This window comes from Myxocyprinus asiaticus, chromosome 31 (assembly GCF_019703515.2).
Source record: "Myxocyprinus asiaticus isolate MX2 ecotype Aquarium Trade chromosome 31, UBuf_Myxa_2, whole genome shotgun sequence".
In the NCBI taxonomy this organism is placed as follows: Eukaryota; Metazoa; Chordata; class Actinopteri; order Cypriniformes; family Catostomidae; genus Myxocyprinus; species Myxocyprinus asiaticus.
The window spans coordinates 23,484,029-23,503,341 of NC_059374.1; the positions used below are offsets into that span (position 1 = coordinate 23,484,029).

Consider the following 19,313-nt stretch of genomic DNA (forward strand, 5'->3'; position numbering starts at 1 on the left):
AACACTTACATTGAACGTGTGATTTTGGAGTTTCTCAGAACTTTCTTTTTTTTAATTGCTATTTAACATAATATACAGAAATATACAAACATATTTTATGCTTGGTTAATCAAGACGATATATCACCTCATAAAGGTGATAAATGCAAGGTAAATTCTATAAATGTATCTGTTGACTAGAGTACACAGACGCGTATTGGACGTTTATTTTAGAGGCCGCTGTGGCTTTAAGAGTTTCCGAGTGCTGCCAGCTAAACTTTGGGACTGGGAGGCCGTTGGACCGCTGCACTTTGGATAATGAAGGAAGTGACGAATCCGCAATACTAGAAGAGATAGGGGGAGAAAAACTCCTGAGGAGAAAAACAGAAACTAAAATTGAAGTGAGCGTGAAGCGCAGTGTCCTGAATGAGCACGAGCGTCAATGACATAAGCACGAATCTGCGCGAGCTCACAAATCAAAGTTCGCTCAATGAGAGGCGCGAGACGAGTGATATTAGAGGAGATAGCTGAGTCTATCTGAGTGTTGTGGAATGAGTCGGACCGCATCAACACTACTTTATAACCGCTGGACTGTTATTCCAGTGCGTTCTCCTTCTGAGCTCAGATTTTGAGTGTTAGGCTAATCTGGAATGTTGGCGAGGTGGATTTCATCGGTTTCAGTTCGGTTAACTGTTTTGGTTTGGGTGCTCACGTTGTCAGTAACTCTTGGGTCTGGATCAGAACTGAAGGTGAGGGTTCGTTTGGCCGATGGACAGATCACAGATGAAGTTCTGGAGGCGGACAGTGAGAAAGACTCCATCACTGTGGAGTACAAACAAGGAGATGGGACTCTTGTAACATTTGTGGCTGATTTCAGACAGGTAAGTTAAATGCAACTGTGGCCAGGCTTAATTCATGTAGTTATTTACTTTATCTGATTGCATCATAGAACCTTCAAGTGTGCTGACATGAAATACATTACAAATTATTGTATTCATACTAGGTGAATTATTTGTGGAAAAGTTTGAAGAAAATCCTTACTTTTACATTTGGACACTTACACTCACATTTATCCAAAGCAACTTACAATGCATTCAAGGTAAACATCTGATCAGAATGTATGTTCCCATTTAATTTGAATGAAATAACCAGATCATCTTTGACATATATTGGTGATCAAATTATAGAAGTTGGCTCTTTATTTGAGAAGTGGGTAATTTTCCTCATTAAAACCAGCCTCTCCAAACAATCAGCCACAATCAGTGATGAACTTCTGACCTGAGGTCAGATTCTTTCACTGGTGATCATACCAGCAGGATTAGCAGTGCCACTGCAGAGTTCACATCAGCCTAGGTTCAGCCCTCGCGTCCCCTGATCCTGCACAGACGTGGTCAGTATGGGGGTTTGGTTCTTGTATGGGAAGGCTTGGATTTTTCCTGTAGTCTTTTTATCAGTTCCAGTGGCAGGCCTGTATCCATTCCTCTCACATGTGTTTCTCATCTCCGATTCCCCGTATCTCAGGGATTTATGGAAAGTTGAATTAACGATGACTTCCAGCTGCCTTCTTGGAATTACTGCATGTTGCTATGCATATAACGGATGGAAAAAGACAGATATTCATTGATACTTCTGGAATATTAGTGAATGATGTATGGTAATGCTGGCACCAGCCTTACCAGGGGCTTAATGAACCAGCTGGGTTGTCTTTTGACCTGTGAAAAGCCAATCTTTTCTTTAGTTTTTTGAGCCCCTTTAAATACACATTTGATGTCTGATTTGGCACAACACAACTCAATTTGTTTAGAGAGAATTTAAAGGGGGTCATGAAATGGAGAATCACATTTTCCTTGATATTTAGACATATAAGAGGTAACTGTACTATAAAAACATACTGTAAAATTCAAACTCAAAACTTCCCAATCTAAAAAGAGCATTTATAGTTACCTCCCTGCTGAAATGTCTCATTTTGAAATCTGTTCATGACGTCATGATACATTGATCATTTGTATTTACACATCCCACAACGTGCGTCATCAAACCCCTGGCCCCGCCCGCTGGCGCGCAATTCAAGTGAAGAGAGCAGGCCTTGTGTGGCTAACTATTCCTAACATAACACCTAAGGGGACCCATCTGGACTATTTTGGATTCTTTTTTTAATATATTCATGCACTAGACAGACATCTTTGACCACTTGATACATATCTCGTGCCGCTTTTAAAAGATGCAGTGTCAAGTTACAGCTCTGTAAGGGAGAAGACATTTTCTCATTCAGCTGCTGCCTGTGTTGCTTTGAGCACAAACACGTCGTGGATGCATTCTTTCACTCATCTGTGCTATTTTTAATTGTTGGTGTATGTAAACATGGGACATCTTTGACGATGGATGACTTGGATGATGGATATCTTCGACCGTTTCGGTGTATTCCCGCCTCAGTGCGCCTTCAGCATGTATGTGCGTAATTTAACCGTTCTTTTGGACGATGTATGTGCGTTTTTTTCGGCTCATGTCAGCATGGATTGCTTGTAAACAGACAAAATATGATTCAAGCTTTGCAAAGGAACTGTTATTGAAGGATGGGACAGTTAAATACACTTCAAAAATGTAAGTCATTTAATTCATGAATATTTCAAATGTCATGACTGTTTGATAGTTTGTGGTGCTGAGTGATAACAGTTGTGCTTGAGATGAACAGTTTAATAAATTCGGATGCAATGTGTTGGATGTGCATTGTGTAAACCCTGCAATTTTGTTGTGTAATGTTCAGGGGCTTGTTCATTCTTTTCCAACTGAGTTTACTGAATTTGAGGGGTTGCATGATGTTCGCCAATCATAAGAGTGAGAGTTTATGTTAAAGTTTAAAGGAGGCGCTGAGGCCAAAACCGAGCATTTCAGACAGAGGGCCAAAAGCAGGGTGGAAAATGATCATATATTAATACATTTTGACTGTTTTGGTGCAAAAAAAACTTTCATAACATTATCAGTGGACCTCAGTGAAGATAATAAGTTAATAAAAAATAGCACTTTATGACCCCTAATTTCCTCACATCAGAAGCAAAGCTTTCAGTTGTTTGGAATGCACACCTTGGCATATTTTAGATCTGATTAAACCAAGGTTTGTTGTTAGTTATTATTCAATTAATTATTTCTTAGCTGTGGTACATGGCACACGTGTTTTCACTTCAGAACAATGGGTGAAGATGGCACAGCTGTATTGCAGAGGACAGAACTTTGTCCAGCTGGATTATTATTAACCAGAAAATGGGCATCATAAGAGGTAGGGCTAAACTATTTGGACAAAATGTAATTGCGATTATTTTGAAAAATATTGTGATTTGAACTGCGATATGATAATTAACACACACACATATATATATATATATATATATATATAATTATTATTATTTTTTTTTAAGTATGTGTTTCCTTTTGAACAAAATTAAGTCATGGGCAAAGATGCTCTACTGCCTAATAGAATTACTGTTCAAGAAAGGGTGTTCACACTTGAGTCCACTTAAAAAGAACCATTGTATCAGTTCACTGTGTACTTAATTTTGTCCACTTTATGATAGGGTCTCTGCCCACTTTTCATCATTATTTTTTGAAACCCAATAATAAGTTATTATTGATTTTTATGGAAATATATTTTTGTATCCTTTTAACAACAACAACAATAGTAATAATAGTAATAATTATTATTTTTGTTATAAAACGGTACCATAATTTATGTAGTAAATTCTTAACTTGTATGCTGCATTGCTATGTGGTCCGCTTAAACCCTTAAGCCTTTATTTTGGTGGAACATTAACCACCATTTATTATCTCATTACAATGGCACCTGTCAAGGGGTGGGATATATTAGGCAGCAAGTGAAAAGTCAGTTCTTGAATTTCATGTGTTGGAAGCAGGAAAAATGGGCAAGTGTCACATTGTGATGGCTAGATAACTGGGTCAGAGCATCTCTAAAACGGCAGATCTTGTGGGGTGTTCCTGGTATGCAGTGGTTAGTACCTACCAAAAGGAAGGACAACCAGTGAACCGGTGCCCAAGGCTCATCGATGCATGTGGGGAGTGAAGGCTTGCCCATCTGGTCCAATCCCACAGAAGAGCTACTGTAGCACAAATTGCTGGAAAACATAATGCTGGCCATGATAGAAAGCTGTCAGAACACACAGTGCATCACAGCTTGCTGTGTATGGGGCTGTGTAGCCGCAGACCGGTCAGAGTGCCCATGCTGACCCCTGTCCAACGCTGAAAGCGCCTACAATGGGCACGTGAGCGTCAGAACTGGACCATGGAGCAATGTAAGAAGGTGGCCTAGTCTGATGAATCATGTTTTCTTTTAGATCATGTGGATGGCCGGGTGCGTGTGTGTCGTTTGCCTGGGGAAGAAATGGCAGCAGGATGAAATATGGGAAGAAGGCAGGCCGGCAGAGGCAGTGTGATGCTCTGGGCAATGTTCTGCTGGGAAACCTTGGGCCTGGCATTCATGTGGATGTTACTTTGACACATACCACCTACCTAAAGATTGTTGCAGACCAAGTACACCCCTTCATGGCAACGGTATTCTCTGATGGCAGTGGTCTCTTTCAGCAGGATAATGCGCCCTGCCACACTGCAAAATTGTTCAGGAATAGTTTGAGGAACATGACAAAGAGTTCATGGTGTTGACTTGGCCTCCAAATTCCCCAGATCTCAATCCGATTGAGCATTTATGTGATGTGCTGGAGCAAAAAGTCTGATCCATGGAGGCCCCACCTCACAACTTAAAAGACTTAAAGGATCTGCTGCTAACATCTTGGTGCCAGATACCACAGGACACCTTCAGAGGTCTTGTAGAGTCCATGCCTCGATGGGTCAGAGTTGTTTTGGTGGCACGAGGGGGACCTACACGATATTAGGCAGGTGGTTTTAATGTTGTGCCTGATCGGTATATATACACTGGCAGCCACAAGTTTGGAATAATGTACAGATTTTGCTCTTATGAAAAGAAATTGGTACGTTTATTCACCAAAGTGGCATTCAGCTGATCACAATGTATAGTCAGGGCTTTTAATAACATGAAAAATTACTATTACAATTTGAAAAAAAATGTCAGAACTTCTTAAACTACTTCAAAAAATCCTTCACATGCAGCAATGACAGCTTTGCAGATTCTTGGCATTCTGGCTAGCAGTTTGTCCAGATACTCAGGTGACATTACACTCCACACTTCCTGTAGCACTTGCCATAGATGTGGCTGTCTTATCGGGCACTTCTCACGCACCTTACAGTCTAGCTGATCCCACAAAAGCTCAATGTAGTTATGATCCTTGACACTCTTTTCCAATTATCTGTTGTCCAATGTCTGTGTTTCTTTGCCCACTCTAACCTTTTCTTTTTGTTTTTCTGTTTCAAAAGTGGCTTTTTCTTTGCAATTCTTCCCATAAGGCCTGCACCCCTGAGTCTTCTCTTTACTGTTGTACATGAAACTGGTGTTGAGCGGGTAGAATTCAATGCAGCTGTCAGCTGAGGTTATGTGAGGCGTTTATTTCTCAAACTAGAGACTCTGATGTACTTCTGCTATTGTTTAGTTGTACATCTGGCCTTCCACATCTCTTTCTGTCCTTGTTGGAGCCAGTTGTCCTTTGTCTTTGAAGACTTTAGTGTACACCTTTTTTACGAAATCTTCAGTTTTTTGGCAATTTCAAGCATTGTATAGCCTTCATTCCTCAAAACAATGATTGACTGATGAGTTTCTAGAGAAAACTGTTTTGTTTTTGCCATTTTTGACCTAATATTGACCTTAAGACATGCCAGTCTATTGCATACTGTGGCAACTCAAAAACAAACACAAAGACAATGTTAAGATTCATTTAACAAACCAAGTAGTTTTCAGCTTTGTTAGATATAATGGCAAGTGATTTTTCTAATACCAAATTAGCAATTTAGCATGATTACTCAAGGATAAGGTGTTTGAGTGATGGCTGCTGGAAATGGGGCCTGTCTAGATTTGATCAAAAATGACTTTTTTCAAATAATGATGGTGCTGTTTTTTTTTTACATCAGTAATGTCCTGACTATACTTTGTGATCAGTTGAATGCCACTTTGGTGAATTAAAGTACCAGTTTCCTTCCGAAATAGCAAAATCTGTACATTATTCCAAACATTTGGCTGCCAGTGTATGTATATATACACTACTGGTCAAAAGCTTTGAAACACTTACTCATTCTTTATTATAATTTTTTTTTACATTTTAGAATAATAGTAAAGTCATCAAAACTATGGAATAACATAAAAGGAACTATGGGAATTATGTTGTGACTAAACAAAATCCAAGATAAATCAAAACTGTGTTATATTTTAGCATCTTCAAAGTAGTCACCCTTTGCCTAGAATTTTCAGACATGTTTCTCAAACAACTTCTTGAGGTATCACCCTGGGATGCTTTTTAAACAGTATTGAAGGAGTTTCCATCTATGTTGGGCACTTATTGGCTGCTTTTCTTTATTATTTGGTCCAAGTCATCCATCCATCCATTTTTTTTATTTTTTTTATTAAATGTTAGTTTTATAATGAAATAAATTAATATGGTGGCACAAATATATTTTTGTCTACAAAACTAATTTCAAACATTTAAGCATACGCCTTCAGATCAAAAGATTTTTAAGATCAAGAGAAACATTTCAGTCAAGTGTTTCAAAACTTTTGACTGGTAGTGTGTGTGTGTGTGTATATATATATATATATATATATATATATATATATATATATATATATATATATATATATATATATATATATATATATTTGTGTGTGTATGAGATCTAGCTTTTGACACTTAGGACAATTGAGGAACTCATACACAATTATTACACAAGGTGCAAACATTCATTGATGCTCAAGAAGACAACACACTACTATATGCATACTATGCTTTATGTAAATATCTGTAATATAGATTCTGAAGGGCAGTACTAAATAAAAAAAAAATACATTTTATGTCTTATATTTGTATAAATTATGAAAGGGGTGTGAACATTTGAGACAAAAGGGGAATCCAAACTCATCTTCTGAACTGTATATTAAACATCAGATTAATGGGTTATGATCAGCAGTTTTCATTTTCTTCGGCTTTCTATGTTTTTTCTGAACAGCAAACCCATATCTCCAGGTGAAATAGGATTGTGTTGTTTTGTAACAGTTGGGTTCCAGTTTGGATGAAAATCAGATGAGATTGAAATATCATGCAAATTTTGAAGGAAAAACATCATTGGTCATGGTTGTGACTTTTTCAGCACACGTTTTCATAATGTACAAACCAGGCTTGTCTAAGCAATAGACAGCACTTCAAGTGTGGGTTGTGTGAGGTTCTTCAAGCAGTTGGCCAGCATCAACTCTGCAGGAATAACAGTGACACATCAAAAACCAGCGGCAAGTGTTTGGGGGAAAAAGTAGTATGCAATGTTTGATCGTATCTATGCGTGAATCTTTCATCTCTAACGCAAGCTTTTTTCTTAATCCGTACCCTTGTCTTTTTAGTTGTATTGTGTTTGTTAGCGCTCTGCCTCTGCCCATGGGCAGTGAATGCAGCGGAGAAGATAAATTCATCTCAGTTCGCATCCTCTGCCAACTGAGGAGCAGAGTGGTCGGCTTTAATGCTCATCTCCCTATATCTGTGACCTGTTTGGCAGTGGGCCAGCCCTCCTCTTTACTTTGAAATGTTATTACCCTGCAAATTTGAGCTAGGAAACTTTGTAATGAGCTTTAGGGCAAACATTTATTGTTTCTTGTTGCAAATTATTATTATTATTATTATTATTATTATTTATTTTTTTGTGACTCAAGAACTAAATGGTATTTTGAAGCTGTGTTTTTCTTTCAGATTTGGATTCTTTAACAGCGTGTCATCTTGTCACATGTGGAAGCATGTCTGTCTTTTATATCTTTATGTTTCACGATTTCATTTCAGTGTGCGTTCACTGTTTGGATGGCATCCAGGTGTATGAACCTGCCCACTTGAACCTGGGCAGTCCAACCTGTTTGAGAAACGGCCCACTGAGTCATATGAGAAGGATGTGACCTTAAATACACACCATAAACACCTGAACTTCTCCCGTGAAGCATTGTGGCACAAAAAACTTTTAAAACATTAATGTCAATGAGAATGAAAGACCAAATCCACCGTGCAGACCAGTTTTACAGTGCAATACAATGACTGGTGCAATAGAAATATTGCATTGCATTTTTTTTAAAATTCTAAATCTGCAAGTCACATGTGGTGCCTGTTTAGTCGACTAGTCGGTGATAAAAATAAAAATGTATAATATAGACTCCGTTGTGATCACGTGACCCCGATCAGACGCGTTTCAGAGGGCTATGGATGCTAAGTGCAGCATTTCAACATGGTAACTAAGTTATGCAACACTTAAATAGGCTAAATAATGATTATGTCTTATTGCACAAAACTATCATAGTAAAAAATAAGAGGCTTCAATACAGAGTGGCACAAAACCATTTATGCGCATCCTGAATGCATAATGATTGGGAGTCTCTAGGCAATCCTCGCTGCGCAGTGAACACTCAAAAGCGCAGAATTGCGAGATGACGCGGTACACAGTTCATGACATCAAGCAGTTTAAACCTATTTTACTGCAAGTATTTATTTAAGCAGATTCAGACAGAATTAGCAAAAGACTTTATATCTTTTCAAAGCACCTCAGATACAGGAACATTACTCACAGCAGAGGATTTAATGTCCAACAGTGATCATCTTGTAATGTTTTGTTGATACAGCACTTTGATGGCTGTAACAGCAGCGGTGTATAAATGGACTAAACTTAAAGTGCACCTATTATGCTTTTGAAACGTGCCTAATTTTGTTTTAAAGGTCTCATACAATAGATTTACATGCATTCAAAGTCAAAAAACACTTGAATTCGCTCATTTAAATTACAGCATTACCTTTTTTTACCCAGTGTCAAAAACGGCTCCTTCAATGATCCGTTCTAAAGGATTCATTCTAAACTCCTCCTTTCAGAGAGCATACTCTGCTCTGATTGGTCAGATGTACCAGTCTGTTGTGATTGGTCTTCCGCTGTGTAGTCTAATGTTTGAGGGCAGGTCAAAGCTGTTCGCGAGCAGCCAATGAAGACCAGAGGCGGGTTTTTTGTTACCAAATTACGTAGGTTAGTACAGGAGTAAGTCTGGAATTACTAACGACTCGTTTCAGGTGTTCAGAATCGGTCAATAACTCCATTTGTTGTGCACTTTGATTTTTTTAAACTTTGCAGATTTTTTACATTCACAAACAGCTATGTAACACACTGCATGAAAGGTAATATTTGAAAAACCATAATAGGGGCTCTTTAAATTATTAAAGAGATGAAAGTTCTTGCAGAGGGTTTTACTGTGCAGACTATTATTCACTTTTAAGCACAGCAAGCTATAATCACTCATAAACGCTCTTAGAGAAGTTGCGTCTCAATCTGACCGTTGCGTCTCCCATTAAAACCACCACCACTAAAAAAATATTTATGTTTTTAGTCAACCCCACTAATCGACTATTCAGTTGTTGGACGACTAGTCGATTAGTCCACCACCGTGGCACATCCCTAGGTTTAGCGCATCCAGGATTCTCCTGGAGAACGCAGCTTATGTGGTCATATAAACGAATAAGTGGCGTTGTTACAGGTTTTTAAAAAGTGCACATGTGCACGAACAGACTGGATAACAAATGTCATAGGATGGAGCCCAACAACAAGTCAAAGTGGCGGAAATAGTTAAACATTTCTTGTTGTACAGAGGGAAAAGCACATACACTATAAACTATAGCCATTTATGCACTCTGATGTAAAATATTAACGGCTCCTCACGTTTCGTATATGCGCTTGTACATTGAGGGAACCAGAGTTTTATGCAAGAGGGAAACCCCACAATTGCAGCGCAATGCTGCTGAGTGCTGCGATAGAAAGTTAAGAAAACAAACACAGCAACGACTCTGGAATATCTGGAAATAAATCGAAGCAACAGGCAATAAAAATATTGAAGTCTTCCCCGCATACCATGTTTGTTATTTACACAAATGTCGCAGGGAAATTACATTGCTGTGGAGAAAGCTGCTTACTAACTCTGCATGTATATGGGAGTGAAGAGTATGCAGCTTATACAGTGCATGTAAATGGGAACGCTACTATCCCGCAATAAGCCGCTTTCTCGCAATAAGACGCATTATGGTGTCCATGTAAACGTAGTCATTGACTCAATGAATGATGTAAGTTTGGGGCTCGACTATCCATTTATCAAACAAGGGGAGTGTTCTGGAAAGCCATTTAAAAACAGTCATTTTTGTGATTCTATTTGGTGATGCTAGTTGTTGGAAAAAAAAAGACACACTTGACACTTAATCACTTATAAAAACTGGATTTTCAATATACTTGCTACAGAATACAGTAAACAGGTCTCTGACAACAACTCTCAAACAAATCCAAGTTCAGTTCACATTTTCATATTTGTTGTCTTGGGTACAGGCAGAACATCTTTGGCAGTCCTTTTGGCTACTGGCTGATGTCTTTATTCAACCCAGAATAAGGCAGATGTTGACTTTTTGAACACTGCTGTGAAGGAAGAGGCCTCTGTTTCCCGCAGCAGGAGCGACAGACACAGTTATGCAAAGTACATTGAACTGTTCAACTCAGCTGTTCCACAGTACATTCCAACAGTGACAGTGATAAAATGTGTCGAGCACTGAGATATTGGAATTTTTGTACCTCAGTTTTCTCACACTTTTAATCACACAACAGTCTTTTTATTTGGTAAAACCCTTGATTGCAGATCACAAATTGCATTAGGAAATCCCTGTGTGAACTCGTGGACTGTCTTCAGATTTCACAGTCAAATTCCATATAATCGATTTATGTTACCTAGTTATATAGTGCACATAATAATTTCTTCCTCAATCACTTTTCAAAGAAAAAGGGAAGATATACACTCATTGAGCACTTTATTAGGAACACCTGGACATCCACTTATTCATGCGCTTATCTAATCAGCCAATCATGTGGCAGCAGTGCAATGCATACAGTCATGCAGATTGCATGCACTGTAAAAAAAAAAAAAATTAATCATTATAACAACATCTTTGTTTCCTCTCTCTAATTTCTACTCGATTTTATGATTTGTCAGAGTTTCAAACTTTGAATTTTCCATCAGTAATTCATCGAAATTGGTCGAAATAGTGCAATGAAATCATCACTACAGGTTGCAACTTTGCCACCACGTTGATTTTACTAACAAATTCAAGGCAGCAGTTAAACTCAAATGGGTGGCTTTTTTATACAGAGCAGGTCAGGAGCTTCACGTTCACATCAACCATCTAAATGGGGAAAAAATTTTATCTCGACCGTGGCAGGATTGTTGGTGCCAGACGGACTGGTTTGAGTATTTCTGTAACTGCTGATCTCCTGGGATTTTCATGCACAAGAGTCTCAAGAGTTTACTCTTTACCAAAAACTAAAAAAACATCCAGTGAGCGGAAACGCCTTGTTGATGAGAGAGGTCAACAGAGAATGGCCAGACTGGTTCGAGCTGACGGAAAGGCTTCGGTAACTCAGATAACCACTCCGTACAATTGTAGTGAGTAGAATAGCATCTCAGAATGTACAACATGTCCAACCTTGAGGCAGATAGGCTACAACAGCAGAAGACCATATTGGTCACTTTATTAGGACCATAGTGTTCCTAATAAAGTGCTCAGTGAGTGTAGATATAACTATAGTTAATTTTAACTCTTTGGAATTGAAGAGAGAGATTTAGTTTGCATAGTAAATACCTTTGCTATCTATTATACAGGATTCACTGTTTCCATAAAGCCCTTCCAAAACAGCATGTTTTAACAGCCACAAGATAATAAATAACCCTTTGATCTGTTTGATTCATTGCTTTATGTATCAAGCCTTGGGTTACTTTCAGTTCCTGCTGGGTTCAACTTCTCTGTGAAAGACATTTTATAACCTCTTGATGATACATATCTTTGCAGAAAATTTAATATACTTCCTCCTTTCATTCACAGGAATATTATGAATCCTCCCTGGTGAGTAAGGGTCTTGTCTGTTCCTTTCCCATGCTCTGATGTCTCTCGCTGTGTCTTGTGCAATACCTTTGTCTTGATAAACCATGTTGAAATATTGGCCTATAGATCTGTAGAAATATCATCGTTAAGATCTTGATTTATTTTTTAATTCATTTTTACTGAGCCTTTGTGCTGAATCAAGTTATTTTGTTAGTTTCAAATGGTTGTGGAAGGAGTTAACAGCCCGTAACAGGTAGTGCATTGCTTCCTCGTTCATTTGATCTTTAGTAGAAGAGTGTATATCATCAGAGCTCCAGTGAGTTTGAATCACAATCAGACAGCCGTAACAGGGAAAAAATTTCTCTGCCGTCCTGCAGTGCAGCTCAAGTTAGCCACAAGTCATAGGTCACACGCAGGCAGCCCAAAGGAAGTGATGGCCTTTCATAACCATTTGGCCAAGTGGCTCTATTTTTGCCATGCTCTTTGGTTTTTGGTGTCATATTTAGAGGAAATCTACTTTAAGATGTTACCAAAACAGATTGTCTCAGTTCTATGCACATCGACTAGTGAGGCAGGTGTGAAAGACCTTCCACTATGTATTTAACCACAACTCAGGCATTTCTCCCAGACTCAGCTTTTCTGCCACTCTTCTGTATGAGGTTGCTATTCATTAGATTGAAAGGTTAAATGCTTGAATGTACCTATGCATTTTGATTAGCCTTCTTAGAGAACCAATTTATACATCTCTCCCATCACAGAAGGTGCCATAATCCAAATAAAATTCTAGACAATGGCTTTTTTTTTTTTTATTATTGTTTATATATATATATATATATATATATATATATATATATATATATATATATATATATATATATATATATATATAATTTCTACATTTTCCATAATCATTTTGGATGCCCGATCCTTCTATCTCAGATCATGTTTTAATGTCTTATTTGTTTGTGTTAATTTTGAATTCTTCCCCTAGTTACCTTTAACTGCCCTGGGTGTTTTATGTAATACATCATAAATAGCTGATCTTTGAAGTCTTGCCAATCAGTAATTTCTTTGTGGGATGCATTTCACAAGGGAAATTTCAAAGCCTGCATACCTGCATTCTGTTTTTGTGAACTGTATGACATTTTTTTCAATCTAGTGTCATGGCGTCAAGGATGAGTAGAGTTATCCCTGTGCGCTCTAAAGGGCAGACAATAAATTTGTTTACAAACATAGGTTCTCAAAGGGGGCAATGGAGTTACCTTCAGATGTCTGTGCCATTAAACTGAATATGTTCCAGTAGCTCAGGTAGCTTCAGGTTGTTAAACATGTTGACAGTTGAGAAGTGTTTCCATTGTATTTACTTAACTGTTGCTCTGCCATGACAGTAATTGACTTGAAAGCGGCATAGAAGACAGTTCGACAACCAATGTCCTATATTCATTTTCTCTATAGACGAATTGATTTTTAACAATAACATATAAACCTTTAAAGACAGACCTAACCTAAGATCTGAGGTAATATACCAGGTAATAGTACAGTGCATCCGGAAAGTATTCACAGCACTTCACTTTTTCCACATTTTATGTTACAGCCTTATTCCAAAATTGATTAAATTCATTATTTTCCTCAAAATTCTACAAACAATACCCCATAATGACAACGTGAAAGAAGTTTGTTTGAAATCTTTGCAAATTTATTAAAAATAAAAAACGAAAAACATCACATGTACATAACTATTCACAGCCTTTGACATGACACTCAAAATTGAGCTGAGGTGCATCCTGTTTCCACTGATCATCCTTGAGATGTTTCTACAACTTGATTGGAGTCCACCTGTGGCAAATTCAGTTGATTGGACATGATTTGGAAGGCACACACCTGTCTATATAAGGTCCCACAGTTAACAGTGCATGTCAGAGCACAAACCAAGCCATGAAGTCCAAGGAATTGTCTATAGACTTCCGAGACAGAATTGTATCGAGGCACAGATCTGGGGAAGGGTACAGAAAAATCTCTGCAGCATTGAAGGTCCCAATGAGCACAGTGGCCTCCATCCGTAAATGGAAGAAGTTTGGAACCACCAGGACTCTTCCTAGAGCTGGCCGCCTGGCCAAACTGAGCGATCGTGGGAGAATGGCCTTAGTCAGGGAGGTGACCAAGAACCCGATGGTCACTATGACAGAGTTCCAGCATTTCTCTGTGGAGAGAGGAGAACCTTCCAGAAGAACAACCATCTCTGCAGCACTCCACCAGTCAGGCCTGTATGGTAGAGTGGCCAGATGGAAGCCATTCCTCAGTAAAAGGCACATGACAGCCCGTCTGGAGTTTGCCAAAAGGCACCTGAAGGACTCTCAGACCATGAGAAACAAAGATTGAACTCTTTGGCCTGAATGGCAAGTGTCATGTCAGGAGGAAACCAGACATCGCTTATCACCTGGCCAATACCATCCCTACAGTGAAGCATGGTGGTGGCAGCATCATGCTGTGGGGATGTTTTTCAGCGGCAGGCACTGGGAGACTAGTCAGCATCGAGGGAAAGATGAATGCAGCAATGTACGGAGACATCCTTGATGAAAACCTGCTCCAGAGCGCTCTGGACCTCAGACTGGGGCGAAGGTTCATCTTCCAACAGGACAACGACCCTAAGCACACAGCCAAGATAACAAAGGAGTGGCTACGGGACAACTCTGTGAATGTCCTTGAGTGGCCCAGCCAGAGCCCAGACTTGAACCCGATTGAACATCTCTGGAGAGATCTGAAAATGGCTGTGCACCGACGCTCCCCATCCAACCTGATGGAGCTTGAGAGGTCCTGCAAAGAAGAATGGGAGAAACTGCCCAAAAATAGGTGTGCCAAGCTTGTAGCATCATACTCAAAAAGACTTGAGGCTGTAATTGGTGCCAAAGGTGCTTCAACAAAGTATTTTTTTTGAATACTTATGTACATGTGATTTTTTTTTTTTTTTTTTTTTTCGTTTTTTATTTTTAATAAATTTGCAAAGATTTCAAACAAACTTCTTTCACGTTGTCATTATGGGGTATTGTTTGTAGAATTTTGAGGAAAATAATGAATTTAATCCATTTTGGAATAAGGCTGTAACATAACAAAATGTGGAAAAAGTGAAGCGCTGTGAATACTTTCCAGATGCACTGTATGTGTTTCTGTTGAAACCATGAGTCCATGTTATTTCAACTTTGTTTTAAAAATCATGTTTAATAGCAAAATTCCTGGTGAAGACTCTACCCATGATCCTGAAGGGAAATTATCCACTAATCAGAGAATCGTGGCAAACAAACAAACCGTGGCAAAAGATCTGTGCAGCGACCAGCCACTCTCATGATACACTGCAAACGACTCAACTGAGTCGGTCTCCCATACACTCTCAAACTACTTATACATTCACTGAGCACTTAATTAGGAACCTACTTATTCATGCGATCAGCTAATCATGTGGCAGCAGTGCAATGCATAAAATCATGCAGTTACGGATCAGGAGCTTCAGTTCATGTTCACATCAACCATCAGAATGGGGAAAAAATTTAATCTCGACCGTGGCAAGATTGTTGGTGCCAGACGGACTGGTTTGAGTATTTCTGTAACTGCTGATCTCCTGGGATTTGCATGCACAAGAGTCTCTAGAGTTTACTCCGATTGTGCCAAAAACTAAAAAAACATCCAGTGAGCGGAAACGCCTTGTTGATGAGAGAGGTCAGTGGAAAATGGCCAGACTGTAGTAAGCAGAATAGCATCTCAGAATGCACAACACGTCGAACCTTGAGGCGGATGGGCTACAAAGCAGAAGACCATGTTGTTCACTTTATTAGGACCATTGATATCTAGGTCACGATACAATATTATTGCGATTTCTTTATTTTTGGTGTATTGTGATATTTTACTCACTGTTTCTCATTCTTCTTCATAGGACTTCAGAGAAGTGTTACCAAATCACTAAATGCATTGTTAAATTGTTACAAAAATCCCTGGAGTATTTTGAATGTGAACCTTTTATTTGTGAACATAAACAGTACCGACCCTCAAATAAGTCTTTTTATGTTCACATTAGAGGTCGACTGATAGTGGATTTTGCCGATACAATAACTAAGGTGATGGAAAAGGCCGATAACCGAATAATTGGCTGATAGTTTTTAAAATCGATTTATCAAAAATCACTTATTTCTTTACTATGGCAGGCGAAGATAAAGAGTCTGTAATGAATAAAATCCCAGATGCAGTTTTTTGTTCAACCAAAATCCCAGTTCAGTGGAGCACTCGCATATTGCGGATCACGAGCCGTGCATGTGCTAAATGCATGTGTGTGTCAACAACAGAGCAGTGCCTATTTACTGAAGCACGCTGCACATGCAGACTGTATGTTTACCTTTTAAACATCCTTTTGCGATTCACAAAACTATTTTATGGCTTCAAGAGACTTTAAATATAATGCACAAGTAATATAGACTAACCCTATAACTTGACAAGCATTTCGTATCATTTAAAAAATAAAAACGTTTCAAATTTTATAATTAAATCGATTATGATAAATGCTGAGACTCTCAGCCTAAGAATCTACTATAAAAAATATAATAAAATAAAAACTAGCCAAAAATTCTTTTTTTCCTGGATTTCTCTGATTTGACATTACAGTTGTAGTCAGAAGTTTACATACACCTTCGCCAAATACATTTAAACTCAGTTTTTCATAATTCCTGACATTTAATCATAGAAAACATTCCCTGTCTTAGGACAGAATATGAAATGTCAGAATAATAGTAGAGAGAATTACATCACAGTAGAAATTCATCACATTCCCAGTGGGTCAGAAGTTTACATACACTTTGTTAGTATTTGATAGCATTGCCTTTAAATTGTTTAACTTGGGTCAAACGTTTTGGGTAGCCCTCCACAAGCTTCTCACAATAAGATTTTGGCCCATTCATCCAGACAGAACTGGTGTAACTGAGTCAGGTTTGTAGGCCTCCTTGCTTGCACACGCTTTTTCAGTTCTTCCCACAAATTTACGTTCATCTCTAGGAGACAGAATGCATCTCGTTCCTGAGCGGTATGATGGCTGCGTGGTTCCATGGTGTTTATACTTGCGTACTATTGTTTCTACAGATGAATGTGGCACCTTCAGGCATTTGGAAATTGCTCCCAAGGATGAACCAGACTTGTGGATGTCCACAAATTTATTTTTTTTCTGAGGTCTTGGCTGATTTCTTTTGATTTTCCCATGATGTCAAGCAAAGAGGCACTGAGTTTGAAGGTAGGCCTTAAAATACATCCACTGGTACACCTCCAGTTCAGTACATCTCCTATCAGAAGCTAATTGGCTAATTGTCTAAAGGCTTGACATCATTTTCTGGAATTTTCCAAGCTGCTTAAAGGCACAGTTAACTTTGTGTATGTAAACTTCTGACCCACTGGAATAGTGATATAGTCAATTATAAGTGAAACAATCTGTCTGTAAATCTGTATGTGATGCACAATGTAGATGTCCTAAATGACTTGTCAAAACTATAGTTTGCTAATATTAAATCTGTGGAGTGGTTAAAATGTTTTAAAGTTAAAGAGTTTTAATGACTTACACCTAAGTGAATGTAAACTTCTGACTTCAACTGTATATATCTTTGTATATATGTCCGGGTGTAAATAAGGTGGCTCTGGAAATACTGCTTTTGTTTTGTTCCCAGTTATGTCACCTGTAACTGAGTAAAATTTCAATCAAAAGTTATAGCATTACAAAAATAATTTATCCTAGTGTCCAAAAATGTCTCCAAGTGTCCAAAAATCCTCTTCAAACAAATAAAACATAGTAATTGTACATAAGAACTAGTTACACATGCAAATACAAAAATGACTAACGGTATGCTCTCTGTCCAAAGCATGCAGGCATGAGTAACGAAATCTCATTCAGTTCCATTCTGTCATTTGAGCCATCATTCAGTCTGTGCCATGTTCTTGGCACCATCTCCTGGTGGCCATATGTAATTGGAGTGAAAGATCCTCTCTGCCCATATCTGGATGACTTTCACCGTTTGGTTGCAGCGATCTGAATCCTAATACATTTGGTTTAGCATTCCATGATGCTGGACAACATACTATATAATTTTAAAGTTGTCATCTGATCCAGGAAAGCTAACATGTTCTTAGCCAGATAGCGCGTTATGTGCTGTGTGCACATTGTACTTTGTGTGGATTATCTAATGATCTATGCATCCGATTATGTTGTGTTTGGGCTCGTTTTAAAGATAATCACCTCTTTAAAGTAATGGTATGTTATATTTTATGTTCCTTTTATTTTTCATGAAATTATACGCGAAAATGCGGCATAAAAGCAACACCTGTTTACGTGCAACATGTCAAAGACATATACTTAGCTATTACTTGCTATATTTATGTGAGTAAAACAAATAGGCTGGTTGTATTCTACTCTTTGAGAGCTTTCCAACAACATATGACACATGGCTAGTTGATCAGTTTGATGTTTTTACCGATTACAATAATATGTGCAGTGCAAATTTATTTCTAAATTATCAAAACAGAACACTTCTGATTTGACTTCAAATTTCAAAGCACTTGTTCAGTTTTGTTCATAATGCCTACAGGCATTGTAAAGTACAGCTTCTAAGCTTTAAATAGAAGTTTTTTTTTAGAAGAAATTTTGTGTTGGTCAAGACTGTACTTATGAATATGTTGATTAACCCATCCGAGCTTAAAGGGGTTTAATGGTGCTTTTATGCTTCTTTAATGTATTGGAGCTTGACTGTAACAATTATGATACAAAATAACACACAATATTGTAGCACTGGAAAACGTGCTAATGCGCTAATAACCAGAAGAGCTATGACTTCATTTCTGGTGATGTCAACATAAACAATGCATTTTCTGGATCTTTGAGACCCGTTTGAACTTGACATTTTGGATATGAATACGATAAACAAAAATGTTACACCTTTTCCGTGTTGTGGTTGATGTCAAAGGAGTTCTGTTTTGTCTCCGTGGTAAAGTATATTAACTGCGCCATCTAATGGACTGTTGTTGAAGTACTAGATCAGTTGGGTATAATAGAAGTTTTTTTCCCCATGACCATGAAATTAATGAAAAATTTATTTGTTTTTGGCACGTGAATATTGATACAATTTCGTGAGGTAAAATATTACAATGCTTTAACACGGGTTGGCAACCTTTTTCACATGGAGTGCCATTTTTTTTATTTTCCTGGTCAATGGCTGTGCCGACGCCCCCCAACACGCTGCATGATCATGAAGAAGGATTACATCAAGAT

The 19,313-nt window shown here is 38.2% G+C and overlaps 1 protein-coding gene across 1 annotated transcript in view; it reads left to right on the plus strand.

Annotated features, from left to right (window-relative positions):
* Positions 1-349: 349 nt before the first annotated feature.
* LOC127422376 (out at first protein homolog) overlaps positions 350-19,313 on the plus strand; it is a 31,626-nt gene continuing 12,662 nt past the window's right edge. The window contains exon 1 of the mRNA XM_051665853.1: positions 350-859. Within this exon, the coding sequence (XP_051521813.1) occupies positions 629-859 (231 nt within the window). The 5' untranslated portion in view covers positions 350-628. The remainder of the gene's footprint in view (positions 860-19,313) is intronic.